Raw genomic sequence first — 16,098 nt, 5'->3', positions numbered from 1 at the left:
GCAGAGTGGTTTGAGATTTTGCAGAAATCTCCTGAGGACACAATGTACTTAGAGCCTGGTGTCCCATCCGTTGCAAAAACTCCCTAATGGCCACACCATTGTTATTTGAGTTTTATTGTATAGAACGATAAAAAGAGGTTTCTCTATAACTTTATGAGGAAGCTTCTTTTCCTGACATAATTCTCGTAGGATAAATCCTATGGAAGGCAGAAAATGATCATTCTTTGTAATATAGAACATAAACACGATGTATTGAGGTGGCTAGTGGGAGACTGTGGTGGTGGCACTGTTATTTCACTAAAGCTTTTGTTCCACTGTTCTGGGCTGTGGCTGTAACTGATTATGAGGGAAAATGAAAGCATCTCATGCTTATCTCCAGAGCAGGGTGTGAATTTTCCAAAGGAGCACACCTTGTTCATTTCAGTGTCTCCTGAAAACTGTGGTCACCAAAGTAATGGAGCTGAGCCTCCTGAGAATGAAGATTTTCAGACTGTGGTCAGGGAGTTTCTGTCCGTAGTCCCTGGTAGTAGTCTTTCCTGACCAGGGAATTTTACACGTACATCTTAAGTAATAGCTCTGACCTGAAAAATTGCTCTCAAGTATTTTCTGTTTTAAAGAATAACTAAGTTCATAATCTTTGTCTGTGCTGCAGGAGATGTACATTAAACGTTCCACCAATGAATACTAAATCAAAATTCATATTTCCAGACGGTAGTGCCTCAGTATTTAGCTACAACATGAGAAGTTTAACTACCCAAAATTCAGGATCCAGTTGCCCAACATTGCAGCTACCCAACCACAACACATATGGTAGGATTTTCTGGGGAGAAAACTGGGAGAATCTTAAGTTAAGCTCTCTCGTCTGTGCTGGTTTATGTGGGGAACTGAGGCCTCTGTGAGGGGACACTGTGTGTGAATTTGGATGGTTTGAGTATCTTCAGAGGTGCAGAGCATAGGAGAGCACCTGATGTTTGGTACACTCCAAAAATCTCTAGTACATGGCAAAACTTTTCAACGGGTTAAAGCGGAGGAGTGAAGCTTGGTTCACATTTGGTGAGACTCGCTGAGTGCCTCTGCATTTCAGGTCTCCAGTTGTAAAATGTCAGCAAGAGTATCTACGCATCTGGCACGCTGTGGTGACAGATGTTTCCCCAGCACCGAGGCACTGGGCTGGTGCAGCATGGCCAGCTGCAGGCTCCATGTGAAGGCACGCAGCCCCACAGCGTGCACCTGCCTCCGCTCCGCTTCTCCGAGCGCCCTTCAACGACAGCGCCTCCATCCACAGGCGAGGTGACTTAACCTTCAACTTTTTATTTAGGTGAAGAGTGGGTGAGGACAGGACTAGGTCGAGCCACGACCCCTCGGCGAACCCCCCCTCAAGGCCGCCTCAGGCCGTGCGAGCGCGGCCATCTCCTGGCCGCCCCCCACCGCCCCCCGCACGAAGATGGCGGCCGGGGGGTGGGGTGGGGAAGGGGGGAGGCCGGGTCCGCGGCCTCCTGGCTCTTCGGTGCGGGGCCAAGCGCCGCCACCACCGCCCAACCGCCTGGGGCACCTCGCGGGGAGGCGGCGCGGCCGTTCCCCCTCGGCCGGCCCTGCCCTGCCCGGCCCTGCCCGGCCCCTTCTCCCTCGGGCGCCGCCCCTCTCCGCGCCGCCCGTGAGTCAGGGCTTTGGCGGGCGGCAGCCGCGGCCGCTCCGGGCTCGGAGGCTCCGCCGCGGGGCTCCATGGAGAAGGCGGCGGCGGTGGTGGGCGAAGGAGGAGGAGGTGGTGGAGGAGGAGGAGGCAGCAACAGCAGCAGCCGCAGCAGCAGCCGCCCCACCTCGGCGGGCTCCTCGCCCTCCTCCTCCTCCGCCAGCCGCGGGCTGCCCGGCCGGGCGGCGGCCGCGGGGAGGCTGGATGGAGCCGGGGGCACCGGCGGGGGAGGCAGCCCCGGCTCGGCAGCGGCCAGCCCGGGGGGAGCGCAGGCGCCCGGCGGCGGAGGGAGGAGACGGGAGCCGGTGCTGGAAGGGACGCTGAGCAAATACACCAACCTCCTGCAGGGCTGGCAGAGCAGGTAAAGCGCCCGCACCGGCCCGACGCCCCTAAGATGGCTCCCCCGTGCCCTCACGGCTCCTCCCTGCCCCTCAGGACGGGCTCCCGGGGGCTCCTCGGTGCCCTCCCAACCCCTCGGTGCTCCCCTTCCCTCCTTTGGCTTCTCCTCCTCGTCCCTGCAGAGCGCCCGGCCGTGAGGAGGGGCCGGGGGGCTGGGGGGGGGCTCGCTGCTTTTCGCCCCTGTCACGGCTCCCGCTGTATTTCTGCCCCACGAAGTTCCCTTTTGGGCAGTTTCCCGGCGTAACCAACGCTTGTGGCTGTTGTTACCGGTGTTTTTTTTTTTTTTTCTTGCTGCAGGGTGGGACGTTGAGGAAGCGGTTACCTGTGTGCTCCAGGTGCGCTCTCCTCTGTCGCGATGCCCTTCCCGTTGGACGGGCCCTCCTTTGCCGTGACCCCGCTGTCCTGCTTTTTGGTGGGTGAGGGCAGGCTGCTGGGCATCCCCGCAAGTCCTGGGGAAGGTCTGGTTGCAAATGTGGTGCCTCAGCACCACGCAGGGACACGGCCAGACCGGAGTTAGTGCTGTGCTGGGGTCTCGTGAGACCGAGAGAGAAGATTTCATATTAGTGCTTTACTTCTTTGTCTTACTGGATGGTTGAGGATGAGGATATAAATCTCAACTTTTTAACATAAGGCATCCCTGTAATGGTTCTGAGCAGAAACAGCTGCTCTAGAGAGAACATTTGCAGGACCAGCCCCAAGCCTTTAAGAAACGAGAAACTTAAAAACCCACTGTTGCTTGTATGAAGTGATTGCCAGCAGTAAGGACATAGGAACGGCACTGTCTGGGCTGTGCTGACAGTGATTTTAAAGCCTGTGTAAGTGACAGAATTAAATTGCCCAGATGCCGAGGATGCTATGATGCTGACTCGCGTGGTGCTAAACCAGGGTAGGAGCTCTGCAGCGAGACTTTGGGAAGTTTCAGGAGCTGATCTAACTCCGTACACTGGAGGCCCTCCACAGGTATGCGTACTACAAGTGATAACGAACGTGTCAGGTATGATATGGACAGGCACTTGCCTCCGTAAAACCAGGCTGCTTCAGTGTAGGCACAGAGAAGGCCCTCGACTGTCCCTTGGTTACTGCTGCGCTGTGGTGGATTCCTGCTGGACTTCCTGCCCTGCGGGTGGACTCCTCACTGTTCATTTATGCAGTCCTCCCGTTGTTCTGTTTGTTTTTTAAGCGCATTTTGATATTAAAATGCGTAACTGAAAATTAAAAGCCCCCTTCATTTTTTTTTCTCCTTAGTACCTCCGTTTCTTTTTGTAGAAACAGTAACTCTATCTAATCACGTGAGTGGTTTTAAAGGTCAGTTTCAGGTAGTCTGATGAAATTGCAAAATAAAGGCCTTTTCTTATAAATTTTTGTGGCTGGAACTGCCTGTCTGCTGTTTTCAGGCATTGTTTACTAATGATTAGGTCTCTGATAAAGCCGAGTTTAAAATAATGTGTGTAATCTATGTCTGTCTGAGAAACTTTTATCTGAAAACATTGTGGAAAAGGGAGAAATGGCATGTAAACAGTTCCACCATAGCACTTGGAAATTAATACTGTTTTGCTCTTAGCAGTCTTCTTATCATGCTGCTGTATAATGCTCTGTTGATTGCCAATTTTATTTTGTGTTACTCTGGCCATTTGAGCAAGTGGTTTATGATGATACAGAGCTCTTGTGCTAAGTAACTTTGCTGGCTTGTTAGGTTGTTGGTCCCTCTGTGTATCTGGTGCTTGGGATGGGGAGTCTGATACAAATTCTAAACAAAACAGTTGCAACTTGGGGGTTATAAAAGTTGGTTTTATTACAAGGTCCAATAAATGAGGAGCCATGCATGGGTTAGTGGGTGATTTTCTCTTTGCCCTTTCTGTGGATCAGGGCTCAGCCTGTAAGATTTGGTCACCGATTTCATGGCTGGCACGTGCAAAGCGATCAAGAGTGCGTGTGTTGCTGAGTGATTGTACAAATTAGTTCTGAGTTTACTTCATCTGGAAAAACACAAGATTGTTTAACCTCGTGATCAATACAGCCAGATGGCGTGGATAGAAACAAAATGGAAAAATAAAGTGGAAACTGTTCATGGATTTGGAATGTTCTTTGAAGGGCCTTAGCCATTAGCCTAAATAATTTAAATGTATTTAATGTTAGTTTCTGCCATGAGGTATTGAAGTAGAAAGGCTTTCCAAATTTATCCAGCACTTACTGTCCAGAGTAAACTTTAAAATGCTAAAGAAATTCTTAGCTTCTCATTTGAGTTGTAATAAATTAGTGTCGCTTTTTTATCAATTGTTTTTTACAGGAGTGTGCAAGATATTCTTATTTTGGATGGTGCGACCAAGTAAGAATGCTGAAGTATTACACTGCATTGATAAGCAGGAACTGAAGTAATTGAAGGCCTCAAATTCAGTCAATCTTGGGAGTTTCATTACTTTTTATTTTAAGAATTTTTGAGGGTTTGATGTCTACTACTAAATACATCTATTTGTTCTGTTGTAGCAGGTTCAGGAACAGCTTGATTTGGAAGTGAGTGAGGTGATTTTTCGCCCTAAAGCAAGCAGAAGGAAAAGATGTTTGTTTGTTTGTTTGTTTTGAGGCAGTTTGTTGCAAAGATATCGAGGGCATTTGAAGTGTCTCCACTAAAGTCTCTTTCTGTGGATTTTCACAGGTGTGAATGTGGGGAGCAAAACCGAACCTAAAACACAGACACTTTGATGTGAGAACATTTGTGTCTGTTCTGAGACACTGGGGCATTTCGGGTCAGGACAGGTCAGTTTGCTGCAGAACTGGTGTTGGCAGCAGGGTTTTGGGTTCCGTGACCGTGGGACCCTGTTTGAGGATCAGTGTCTGCTTGGGAGAGACGGGATGCATTTCCCTGAACAGGGCAAAGGCATTTTTGGTAGTAGGAGGGCTTTAAACTAGGAAGGAGGTGTGGGAGAAGGTAACCAGCAGCCTGGTGGAGGAGTGTTACACACGGCTGCTGAGCAAAGGGCATGGGGTGACGTGACAGGGAGGGATCACAGCGTGGGGATGAAGCAGAATCACCTCCAGCACTCGCAGGTTGGTTACCAAGGAAATGCCTACAAGGCAGCATTATGGAGAAATCCCCCAAACGCTCTGTAGGAACACGACACGCTGGGTTGCCTCTCCTAAGTGCTTGTACGTTAACACACAGCATGGGGAATAAACAAGATGAGTTAGAGACGTGTACATTGCAAGGCTGTGATCTTTTTGGGATCGCTGTGATACAGTGGGATGGCTCCCATGGCTGGAGGGTTGAAATGGAAGGAGACAAGCTCTTTAGGGAGGGCGTCTGGGGGAGGTGAGGAGCTGGTCGAGAGTTTATGGGTTAGGATTCAAGGGAAGACGGGGCTATGTGACATTATAGGGGGGGTCTGCTACAGGCCACGTAATGTGACCATGAAATGGTTGGATTCAAGATCCCCAGGGCAGCAAGCTCACAACCCTGGACTTCAGGAAAGCAGCCTTTGGTCCTTTCAAGGATCTGCTTGGTAGAGTACTGTGGGACAAAGTACTATGGGCCCAAGAAAGCTGGTTTAATGTTCAAGCATCGCCTCCTTCAAGCTCGAGAGCAATGCATCCCAACAAAGAGGAGGTCAGACAGAAACACCAGGAGGCCTGCATGGAAGAACAAGGAGCTCCTGGTCAAACTCAAACACGAAAGGAAAGCCTGTGGAGGGTCAGCTCAGAGGGCAGTGGTCTGTGGTGCCGAGTCTAGTTGGAGGCCAGTAACGAGCAGAGTACCCCAGGGGTCTGCAGTGGGTCCAGTTCTGTCCCAGTACAAGAGAGACCTGGATGTACTGGTGAGAGTCCAGCGGAGGGCTACCAAGGCGATCAAAGGACCAGAGCACCTCTCCTGTGAGGACAGGACTTCGTGCTGGTGAAGAGGAGGCTTGGGAGGTTCTTAGTGCGTAAATACCCAAAGGGAGGGTGCCACGGGGAGCCTGGCTCTTACCAGCGGTGCCCAGTGCCAGGACAAGAGAAAAGGGCCACAAACTGAACACAGGAGGTTCCCTCTGAACACCAGGAAGCCATTTCATACGGTGGGGGTGACAGGGTGGTGGCACAGGCTGCCCAGGGAGGCTGTGGGATCGCCCTCCTCGGAGAGCTTCAAAAATCCTTCCTACCTCAGCCATCCTGTGATTTGCTCTTTTTTTTTTGTATGAAATTATAACCAAATATATTCTCAGAATTGACGTCATGTTACAAACCATTTCTGTTGAGATTTACGTGTTCTGCATCTACGGGTGAGCGGCAGTCGGTGTTACAAATGGGAGTGGTGTGGTTTTAATGGGTGAGCATGTCTCTGTAGGATTGCTGTGTGTTATTTGGAACCTGTTTTGCATGAGTTAATTTGATACTCGTGAAATACTGGCTGCCTGTGGCGTCGTTATCCTGTAATTTACTAGATCAGTAGGGTGTTGTGTGAAATTCACGTGTGGTCTGCTGCCTGCGCCCTGCTTTCTTCTTGGAAGTGTTTTCGGTACTTTTGTAGGGTTTTGTCCTGCAAGTACGTGTAAGCCCCTGGATCATGCGCCTTTGGGTGGGGGCTTAAATTTGGATTTGTAACAACAACAAATGGAGCCCCAGCTGATGGATATTGCTTTTGCTTTTCTGAGTTGAACTGCTCTGTGTAGATGATTCTGTAGGCCAAGTGTTTAAAGCATTACTTTCGCCCATCCCCATTTCCTATCTCAGTTGAGGAACGCATTGTGTTACTGATCCACATGAAACACGCCCCATATGCATTATGTACCTGGCTACTACCACAACTTTTGGGGATTGGCTTCTTTGTAACTCAACAAAAGGTGTTCTTTGGTTAATTTGAGGTTTTGTTGTACTCACACTCTCTTCAGCAGACTCAGCAATGTTGTGGTGTGGTCTCTTTGCTTGTTTGGTGGCAGAGAACGGTTTCAATCCGATTGCCACCACAGAAAGGCCCTTCCTTATTTCCATTGTCCCAAATAGCAGCATGCTGCCAGAAGAACCAGCAGGCTTTGCTCCCTGTGGTATTTTAGGGGCTGACTTCTTGGCTCCCAGAGCTTAACACTTCTCTCTTTGCAGCTCTTATGGGAGGGAGTCATCTAAATATGGCAACAAAAGATGTCAACACTGTTTTATCCTATACTGCCTACAAAAATCTGCCTTTCCTTTGTCTTTAAATTTTTTTATTATTTTTATATATACTATAGAGAAAGAGATTGAAATGTCATCATTAATTCCCCCACCAAAGCGGATAGAAATTCATTAAAATCTTCCTCTCTTCCATTCTGAATTACCTAGCCCATCTTTTTGCAGAGTTTGGGGATTGACACATCTATTTGTGGTGTTTTGGGACAGCTAACACCTTTTGCAGTTTTAATTCCCTGGACAGAAGTGCAGAGCTGGACAGAAAAACAAATGGAAGTAAGGGAGGAAGAGTTTGACTCTCGCAATCTTTTTGTGTCTGCTTTGATAAGGTACTCACTATATAGCTGGTGCTGCAGCCCAGCCTTTATATTTGTTTCTTCTGTGTCACGAGGGAGGTGTATTTTAACAAAACAAGTTGAAAGTCAAAGATTAAAGAGTCTAGGACAGTGAAAGCTGGCCCAGATTCTTACACTGGTACCATTCAAGTTCTTCCAGGAGTGGACTGTGGCCTTTTTCCACTGTAAAAGGTGAGAAGGTGGTTACTGGAGAAACGTTACCGGTGTAGCTGCTGGGATGGAAGTCTGTCTTGAAGAAATAAACCTTTCTTTATATAACGTAAACGACATGAGCACTGTAACAATAGACAATATCTGGGAAGGAGAATATAATTTTGCGCTTATTTAACGTTTGTGAAGTTTGTCGTGTTGGAAATTTTTCTGTGTTCTTACGAGAATTGGATTAATGCCAACCTCTCTGCTGCGTATCTTTTTGAGTTAGTGTATTCCTGGCATATCTATACGTGGCTTTGTGTAGTGTTATAATACCTTTCAGGACTGACCTACAGAGTTTGGGAATGGGGAGACGTTATAAGGAGCAGGAGGTAAACCTCCTCTTTCTTCTGTTTGTAGGAAATCTGTTCCTTACATTTTGAGACCTTATTTTAGTTTAAGTATTGAGGAAACACTCAACATTTTCAAGGTGTTTTACTAGTACTGTGCTAAAATTCTATTTTAGATATTACTTGCAAAATAGATTTTACTATAAAATACCTTTTCCCTTCACATGTAGGTTCTGTTTGTAGTAGGAGGCAATGTGGAAAGGAAGAACAATTAAAAGCAATGTATTTTATTTCTGTTGAACAAATGAGCAGCATATTTGATGTGCTGAACACTCAGGAGCCACATATCTTCTGTTATTAAAAGTTAGTTGTATGTCACTAATTTCAAAGAAACATGAAATTTAAAATGTCAAAAATCAGTTCTATTTTAGATGAAGATGCTAATTACATTGAAATGTAAGCATTCCTTTTTTTTCTCTCTCCACTTTTTTTTCTGTTGAAACGTTTTGCCCTTTATTGCATTTATTGCCCGTTGAAGTATTTATCACTGCTTAGTTTATTTTGAATAGCTTTTGCTGTTGCCTGTAAACCAGGGATGTTAGCAGAGCGGAGAAGGCTGGTTGAACAGAGGAGTGAAATTACAGAGAGGCTTTTAACACGGTAAAAGACAGGCCAAGAAATCCATCATTCTGTCTCTTTGCCCTTCAGTGTTGCTTACAGGAAACACTTTGAAGACTACTTTGAACCTCAGGCTGAAATTTAAAAGGATGGTCTTGTGATGTGGGTTCTGTTTGACATTTCTCTTGTCCCCAGCCAGGTAACCCAAATCCTTTGCTCCTCAGCTGCTTGTGACACATGGGGTCAGTGCTCCTTATGCCTATGCGGAGGATAAATTCACAGAATCATCTAGGTTGGAAGAGACCTCCAAGATCACCTTGTCCAATTCATATAATGCATGATAATTTGCTCCATAAGATGCTTGATGACAGCATAGGACAAATCTGTTTAAAACTAACGAGGCTCAGGCATTTTTGCTCAGCCAGTGGGATTTGCAAGTGCTCTTCAGAGCTGAGCAGCAGTCATGGTACCAGAGGGAACGAAGTGACAGGCAAAATAGAGCGTGGTCTTCCCTTCACCCAGGTGTCACACTCAGCTTTCAGACAGTGAAAAGAAGTGGCAGTTGGCACTAACACTGAAGCACTTACCCTTATCTGGGTTTTGTTACTACCAGCTCATCTCACTGCCATCTTTTTCAAGGGAGATTTCTGTGTTTAGCAACGCAAAGATAAATGTGGTTAGAGGGAGCACGCACGCACTTGCTGGCTCTTAAAAATGCACCAGTTTGGGGATACAGATTGTATTCAAGTAGAAGTGGCAGTGAGTTGTTGAACTGAGTAATGTGCCTGGGGTCTTTTTCCAAGTACATAAGGGAAATATTCAAGAGATTTTTCCCATTATTTTATATTTTAAAACAATTGTTTAATAAGAAGAAAACATCTGGGCTTTAACTTCTCTTTGGCTAAGCAATAATAAAATTCTTACCTTGTTCTTTATGATATATTTAAAAGGCTGAACCTTTCAAGTGAAAAGGATGCTGAAAATCACCATGACTCTTGTCTCTTAATGTAAAATGCTATTTTAAAAATCAATTTTATAACAAATGATAAAAAAGTATTGAATCTGGGCCAACTAAAAATGTTGAATTTCTTTTTTTCAGCCTAATAAACTTCAACAACTTTCTTTACACAAGTCCTGTCGCTTTGCTTTAGCTCTTACAGGCTTTTGGGGTATACTACTGAGATACCTGAGTACAGTTTAGAACCCAGTCCAAGGAGGCAAAGCTTGCTTAGTATTTAACATGTAAAAATGTTGCAGTAGACATTGTCTAAATGCTACTGTACTTTGCTTTCCAAAATGGCATTTAATTAGTAGGTAAATTATAGTTGAGAAATATAGGTCCTTAACTACCCAGCTACATAGCACAAGCCATGGAATTTGTCTTGGTTCCTATTCCACCTAGACTTGTGTTTTGCACTGGTTATCTTTCTGAGAATTTTTCTTCCAGTGGTAGACAATTCTTCATCATTGGAACCATCTTTAACTACTCCCTGCTTAAAAAATTGCCCGTTTTTCTTAATATATGTCAGCCTTGATGTTTCACTGAATCCTTGTTGCACATACTGTGTATGAGACTGAAGATAACCTCTTATCAAATTTAATTTCCTTGTGCAGTCTTTGTGGACCGGCTAGGTTATCTTTTGTGTGTCTCTTGGTATCTAAACCAATGGAGTTTCCTTGCTCCAAGTCAGGCTTCCCTGCAATTTTAATCATTTATGATCATTATGATTATTATTGGATATGCCAGTGTTTTTCTTCAAGGATGGACACAACTTTGTGCGGTTAGCTGTGGCTTACCTTTTCCTCCTGATGTCCAGTAACATACTCTTTTTGGTAGTACTGTGCCAGAAGCACCAAAGTGAAAACTTAGCACTCTCTTTTTTTTTTTTTTTTTTTGCATAGGAAGGTGATGAAGGGATTGCCATGGGAGCTGTATTCCTGCAGTATGCTCTCTCCAGGGTTAGCACTTTTTTTCCCATATCCCTTGTGATAAGTCTTAGCCTCTCTTGTGGCTCGTGCATGCCTTATTTTTGTGGGAGAAAAATGGTAGTTAATTTCTTGTTTACAGAAGGCAATCATTTAAAAAATACAGCTGGTGAAACTGATTATTAGTTGGAAGAATTGCTTGAAAAAACAACAACTCTGTTTTTGAGTCAGTGCAGGTAAATCTAATATCTTGTAATCAAGGCTTTATTATCACTAGATGGAAGATCTTATTTTGACAGTATTGGAATGCGTGTTATTTGCTGAAGATAGCTTTTTTTTTTTTTTTTTTTTTTACATCAACCGCAATCTTTATGGATTTTTTTTCTTCATCTAGGTCATTACTAAACACTTGAAAGCCAAGAACTGATTGGCAAGGAACCCCATTAGAAAGACATTCACTCAAACATCCTCATTCAGCCTCATATTTTGAGGCTGGCTACATCCTTTAACTGTTTTCCAATGCATTTAATGTCTCATGTTCCTTTTTGTATTGTGCTTAGGTTCAGTGCTGCCTGCATTGCTTCAACACTGCTAATATTACGGAGCAAACTTGTGAGATCAAAACCATAGCAGGCTTTCTGAAGGAAATTTGGTTTTGGTAAATGCATAGTGGTGGGTGTTAGTTACCTTGCTGCAGATGTCTTTGCCTGTTAAAAAAGGGACTGTATCTGCTGTTGTGTTACCTTATTGAATGGCTCAAAGGCCTGAACTAACTAGGCTGTCTGTCCCATTTATCCTTCTAAAACTGTTTTGACAGTGTTGTTTCCTTCGGTTTGGGAACTTTCCCACTGTTTTTTGTGGACAGGAGCTGGATGCACCGAGTGTCTGTATCGATGAACCTTCATATTTGTGAATCATTCACGATATGCTTTGGGAAATCTAACATTTTTGCTGGCAGTATCTTTCTTATAAAATTGCAGCTCACAATTTGGAGTGCAGTTCTTCAGAATAAAAGCTGGCACTCCCCTGATACGTGTTACTAACTGCTGTATGCTTGGTGCTTGGTTTCAGGGCCCTCCTACAGGCTAAGTGCAGTTGCTACCGTGCATCTCTTAGTCCAGCACACACACTTGAAGCATTTCATAGCATTTCAAGGTGCCTCAAGGTATTTGACTGAACAGACCTCACAGGCTATCACTTGGATAGCTGTAGGTTGAATCCCTAAGTTAATACTTTTTTTTTTTGAATGGTTTTGAATAAGTTATTACTACCAGTTCGTATAGCAAGTATGTAGTTCTCCCTGACCTGGAGGGTGGCTTTGCTTCAGCTGCACGGCTTTTCAGAGATTACCTGTTGTGGTATTAAGAGCTGAGCCTTATAGTGTGCCTTTCATCAGGTTCCCAAGGAGTTTTTTAAAAGCAAATCAATGCTGTTAATTTGACTTGCTTGAGAAGGGAGTTGTGGCACAGGTAAGACTTGTAATGAGATGAATTGTCTAGAGTATTTTTAAATAGTATAGTTAAAAGTCAAAGGAATTATGTATATAGAAATTGGGGCTCTGTGTTGACAAAGCTTCAGTGTTTATTTTATCTATGCAATTATGACCCACGGTGCCACTTACAAACTCTATCAGTTGCTACATCTTTGAGATAGGAGGCTGCTTTTATGGAAAGGGACACGTGCACTGGGAAAACACCCGGTGGCACCAGGTGGCAGAGTGCTGCTTTTGGCCTTGGTAGGAGAGGGGTGCGTGCCTGTGTTTCTAGCTTGACAGCATGGAGAAAACCTTCCTCATAAGAAGAAACTAGTTTAAGCTAGTGAAGGCAAGGCCAGATATTCTGCTCCTTGTAATCCTGATGTCTGTAACAAAACGTGGGGAGAGGGGAAATGGCCAATGGTCTGTTGCTATTATTTGAAGCCATCAGGGAATTGAGGAGGAGGCGTGTCAGGTCTTATTCTGGTTTTTATACTGCTTTTATTCTGGTCGTAGGAGGAAGAAAATGAACTGGATCATGAATAAGTTACCTAAATGTAGGCAAGGTAGAGAAACAAAAAATGCATTATTCATTCCTGCAAGCATTTGGGTATTCTGCACTGGCACAAAAACCTCTCCTGAAGGTGTTGTTTTTTGGTGCCTTATCAGAGCAAGCTTTTTATAGAAGCTCCTGCTCTCAAAAAGAGGAAAAAGATCTCTCAGCTGGAAGGTTTCCCTTCCACACCATAAGGTGTACTTTTTTTTTTTTTCCCCTTCCTTTCAGTATGTTTTGTCTTACCTGGTTAGTAGGCTTTGATTTTTGACTGTTGGGTTACGTGTCAAACTTTTTATAATTTCATTATGTAAGTGTAAGGAAAGGGTAATTTGGCAATAGAATAGGGGAAGAAAGATGAGGTGTGGAGTGGTGGGAAAAATTTAGAAAAGGAGTAAAAGCTTCTGGAGGAAGATTGATATAGGGTAGGAGAGCCATGGAAGGGGAAGAAAGTGGAGAAAAGGAAATGGATATAGAACTGAAGGCAATACAAAGATAGACCTTTACCACCTTTTTTAAAAATTAAAAAGAAGGTCTAGAAACCATATAATGTGAATTCAGAATGAAGCCTAAGAAACCCGAGATAATTTGCTCTGATTTATTAATTTTAATATTTCCTTTAGGAATGGCACATGAGAAAGAGTAATTATTTTTTTTCTAAGTTGCAGAACATGTAGGACAGTGGGGATTTTTCTGGTTTTGCTTCTTTTCCACCACCGCCTTCTGTAGCAGAGCTCATTTCAGGCTAGTAGTGTGTGAACAGCAGCCAGAGGAAGCTCCTGACAGTGCCCACCTGGATATATATTAATGTGCCAGACTTACCTCTGCCCTTTGAAACACAACGTTGGGTATGTGGGAGTTGGAACATATGTGATGATGCTAACTGCTTTCCCGTTAAAGGTCGTAAGTATTGTTTCTTCATTTTTGATTTAAAAATGAGGATCTGGATTGTTGTGCCTATAACAGAGCGATGTTTTTAGAAATAGATGTAAAGCAGCAACGTAACACATAAAGGTCTTTAGAAGTTATTGTTACTTGCAGATCAAATACGCTATCTCCAGGGGGATCGTGGCTAATACGCTGAATATCTCACAACATATTGGTGAAACCACCCTTGGGTGGACTGTGTGGATCCTATGCATATGTTTCTGTGAAACAGTGTTGACAAGATGCTGGGTTGTGAAGGTGGCTGCTTATCAACTGTCAGGATAAAGACCCAAACAGAAACTTTAACTTCTCATTTTAGTCCTTGAATTGATGGTCCTAAGAGTAAAGGCAAAGCCAGTGCAAGCTCTCGGCCTAGAAAGCTGCAAAGTTCCAGCTCTCCTAAGATGATGCAGTTTGGGAGAAACGTCTGGTTTCTGCAAAGCTTTGTCTGAACTAGTTGGGATGGAGAAGAGATGGAAACGAGCCAGCATGCTGAGAACTTGAAAGCAAGTTCTTTATATGCCTTACTTTAATTCCATATGATGTGTAAAGAAAATGCTGCGTGATCTTGGATATGGTAATTATTTCAAACTGGGGATTTGTAGGCTACAGATTGGGCAGGAAAAAAGAAAAAAAGCTCAAAAGCTAAGAAGAACAAGCGGATGGGAAGAGGAAAGACTGAAAAACTTAAAAATTCCCAAAGCAAGACCTTCTTAAATTGCCTCTAACATTTTTTTTGTTGTTGTTTTATATGAGTATATATATTTAATAAATAAATAACTATATATATATATACATATATATATGCAACTTACAGGAATGGATTTAGTGTATCCTAGTTGAGTTTTCAGCCTCTGGTGTATGAGCATGAAATACATACCACTGCATCAACAGGTTCTGTCAGTGATACAATATTTTAAATGAACCCTGCTGTTGGGAGAAATGCCAGCATTCATGAGGTTCAGTTCAGGGAACCTAGATGATAAATTGTTGTTGTGAAAGTGAAAAATAACACCTGCTATAAACAGTACAGTGATCACACAGACCGAATTTGGTGGAATAAAATACCTGTTTTTAACTTTGACAAAAATTACTGACCAAACAGATGGGTTCGGGAAGCGTTTGCTCAAAAGTATCGGATAGCCCGTGTAATCTTTTGGAAAATGTTGCAATAAATTGTGCCTGGACCAGCGCTGGAGAACAGACCCTTGGTGAGTTGTGTGAGTGCTGTGTGCAACGAGGGAGGGATGAAGAAGTGGTAGGAGGACTGCTGCCTCCTGGCATCGTGTGCGTGCCTTTCTGCACCTGGAAATTACCTCTGAAATTTTGGTGTTTATTGCTTCCGTAGGTGGTGATTAGCTCTCATTATGTGTTCCGGGGTTTGTTTTTAACTGTCTTTCAAACTGTTTCTCCCGTGTAAATTACGTGAGTAATGTGGGTAGGTCCGCAAGCCAAAAATAGCTGGATGAGCATGAGAGAGTTATCAGAAAAAACGAGGGAGCCACATCCTTGTAAACGCCAGTGTTACATGGGCATTGTAACTCTGATCTAGACAAAGACAAGCACATTTCAGATTAAAAAAAAAGTGTTTAAAACTGTTTTAATTGCCTGTTTTGTTGGCAATATTAAAGTTATTAATAATTTTAACACACAGTAATAGATTAAATTAAGTCAGCTTGTATCCTTCTCAGTATTGCAATATGTTGCTCAGTAAAAATAAGCCAAGTTGTAGCACAACTGTTATTAAAAAAAACACACAAAAAACAACCTTTATCACACTATTTTATAGGGTGATTAATCGAATATTGTGTTCTTTATCTGAGAATAGCCTAAGTTCCTTATAGAGTTGTACAAGACTCAAATGTGGCACTTAATCCACTGAGGTTTGAGGAAGAGGTGCTTGATCCCTAATTAACACATTTTTCCTCATTAAAAACATTGCCAGGTGTAAAATACAGGTTTTCCTTCTTTCTTCTTTTTTTTTTTTTTTTTTTTCCCCCTGTAACACTGAGATCCACAAATGGCTCTCATTGATTATAAGATGCTGTGGTCTTCAAATTGAAACATTAATTTTCAGTTTACAGGAAGTTTAGTACATCTGGAGGTCTCTTCCTCCTTGATGTTTTTACTCCGTACCAGGGAATAACACCGAAAGTTGCTGTCTCCTGGCAGTGATTCCTGCCGAGGACAAGGCGTTGCAAAACAAGGGTGAACTATGAAAGTCTGGCAGAGGAGTCAGTGAACTGCGGTACAACCTCCATAAAAGTTTGCTGACTCAAGGCAGCTAATTGAAGATGTGTGCTGTGCTATCCAGCGATGGGACGTGGTTAGGCTTTGAACCCTGCCGGGCTGCGTTACTGTGACACGGTACAGTCGGTATCTTTCTCTTGACAGGCTCTTTTTTCTTGAAAAGATGGCTTCAACAAAATATTGGAAATATGTCAACTTGAAATCTAGTCCATCTAAAAATAAACTAGGAATAGGCTTGGAGGTACTTGGAAGTTTCTTCTGCTGTTGAAAAAATAAAATATTGTTCA

The 16,098-nt window shown here is 43.8% G+C and overlaps 1 protein-coding gene across 2 annotated transcripts in view; it reads left to right on the top strand.

The window, feature by feature from the left end:
- The first annotated feature begins 1,670 nt into the window (after positions 1 to 1,670).
- The window catches only part of OSBPL10 (oxysterol binding protein like 10), a 109,554-nt gene continuing 95,126 nt past the window's right edge, over positions 1,671 to 16,098 (top strand). For both annotated transcript variants that reach the window (XM_082754406.1, XM_082754405.1), the window contains exon 1: positions 1,671 to 2,051. In XM_082754406.1, coding sequence (XP_082610532.1) covers positions 1,723 to 2,051 — 329 coding nt within the window. In that variant the 5' untranslated portion in view covers positions 1,671 to 1,722. The remainder of the gene's footprint in view (positions 2,052 to 16,098) is intronic.

Source organism: Aythya marila (genome assembly GCF_965140915.1).
Source record: "Aythya marila genome assembly, chromosome: 2".
Taxonomy (NCBI): Eukaryota; Metazoa; Chordata; class Aves; order Anseriformes; family Anatidae; genus Aythya; species Aythya marila.
Note: the sequence above shows the minus strand (reverse complement) of the source record. Positions and strands in the feature narration are given on the sequence as shown.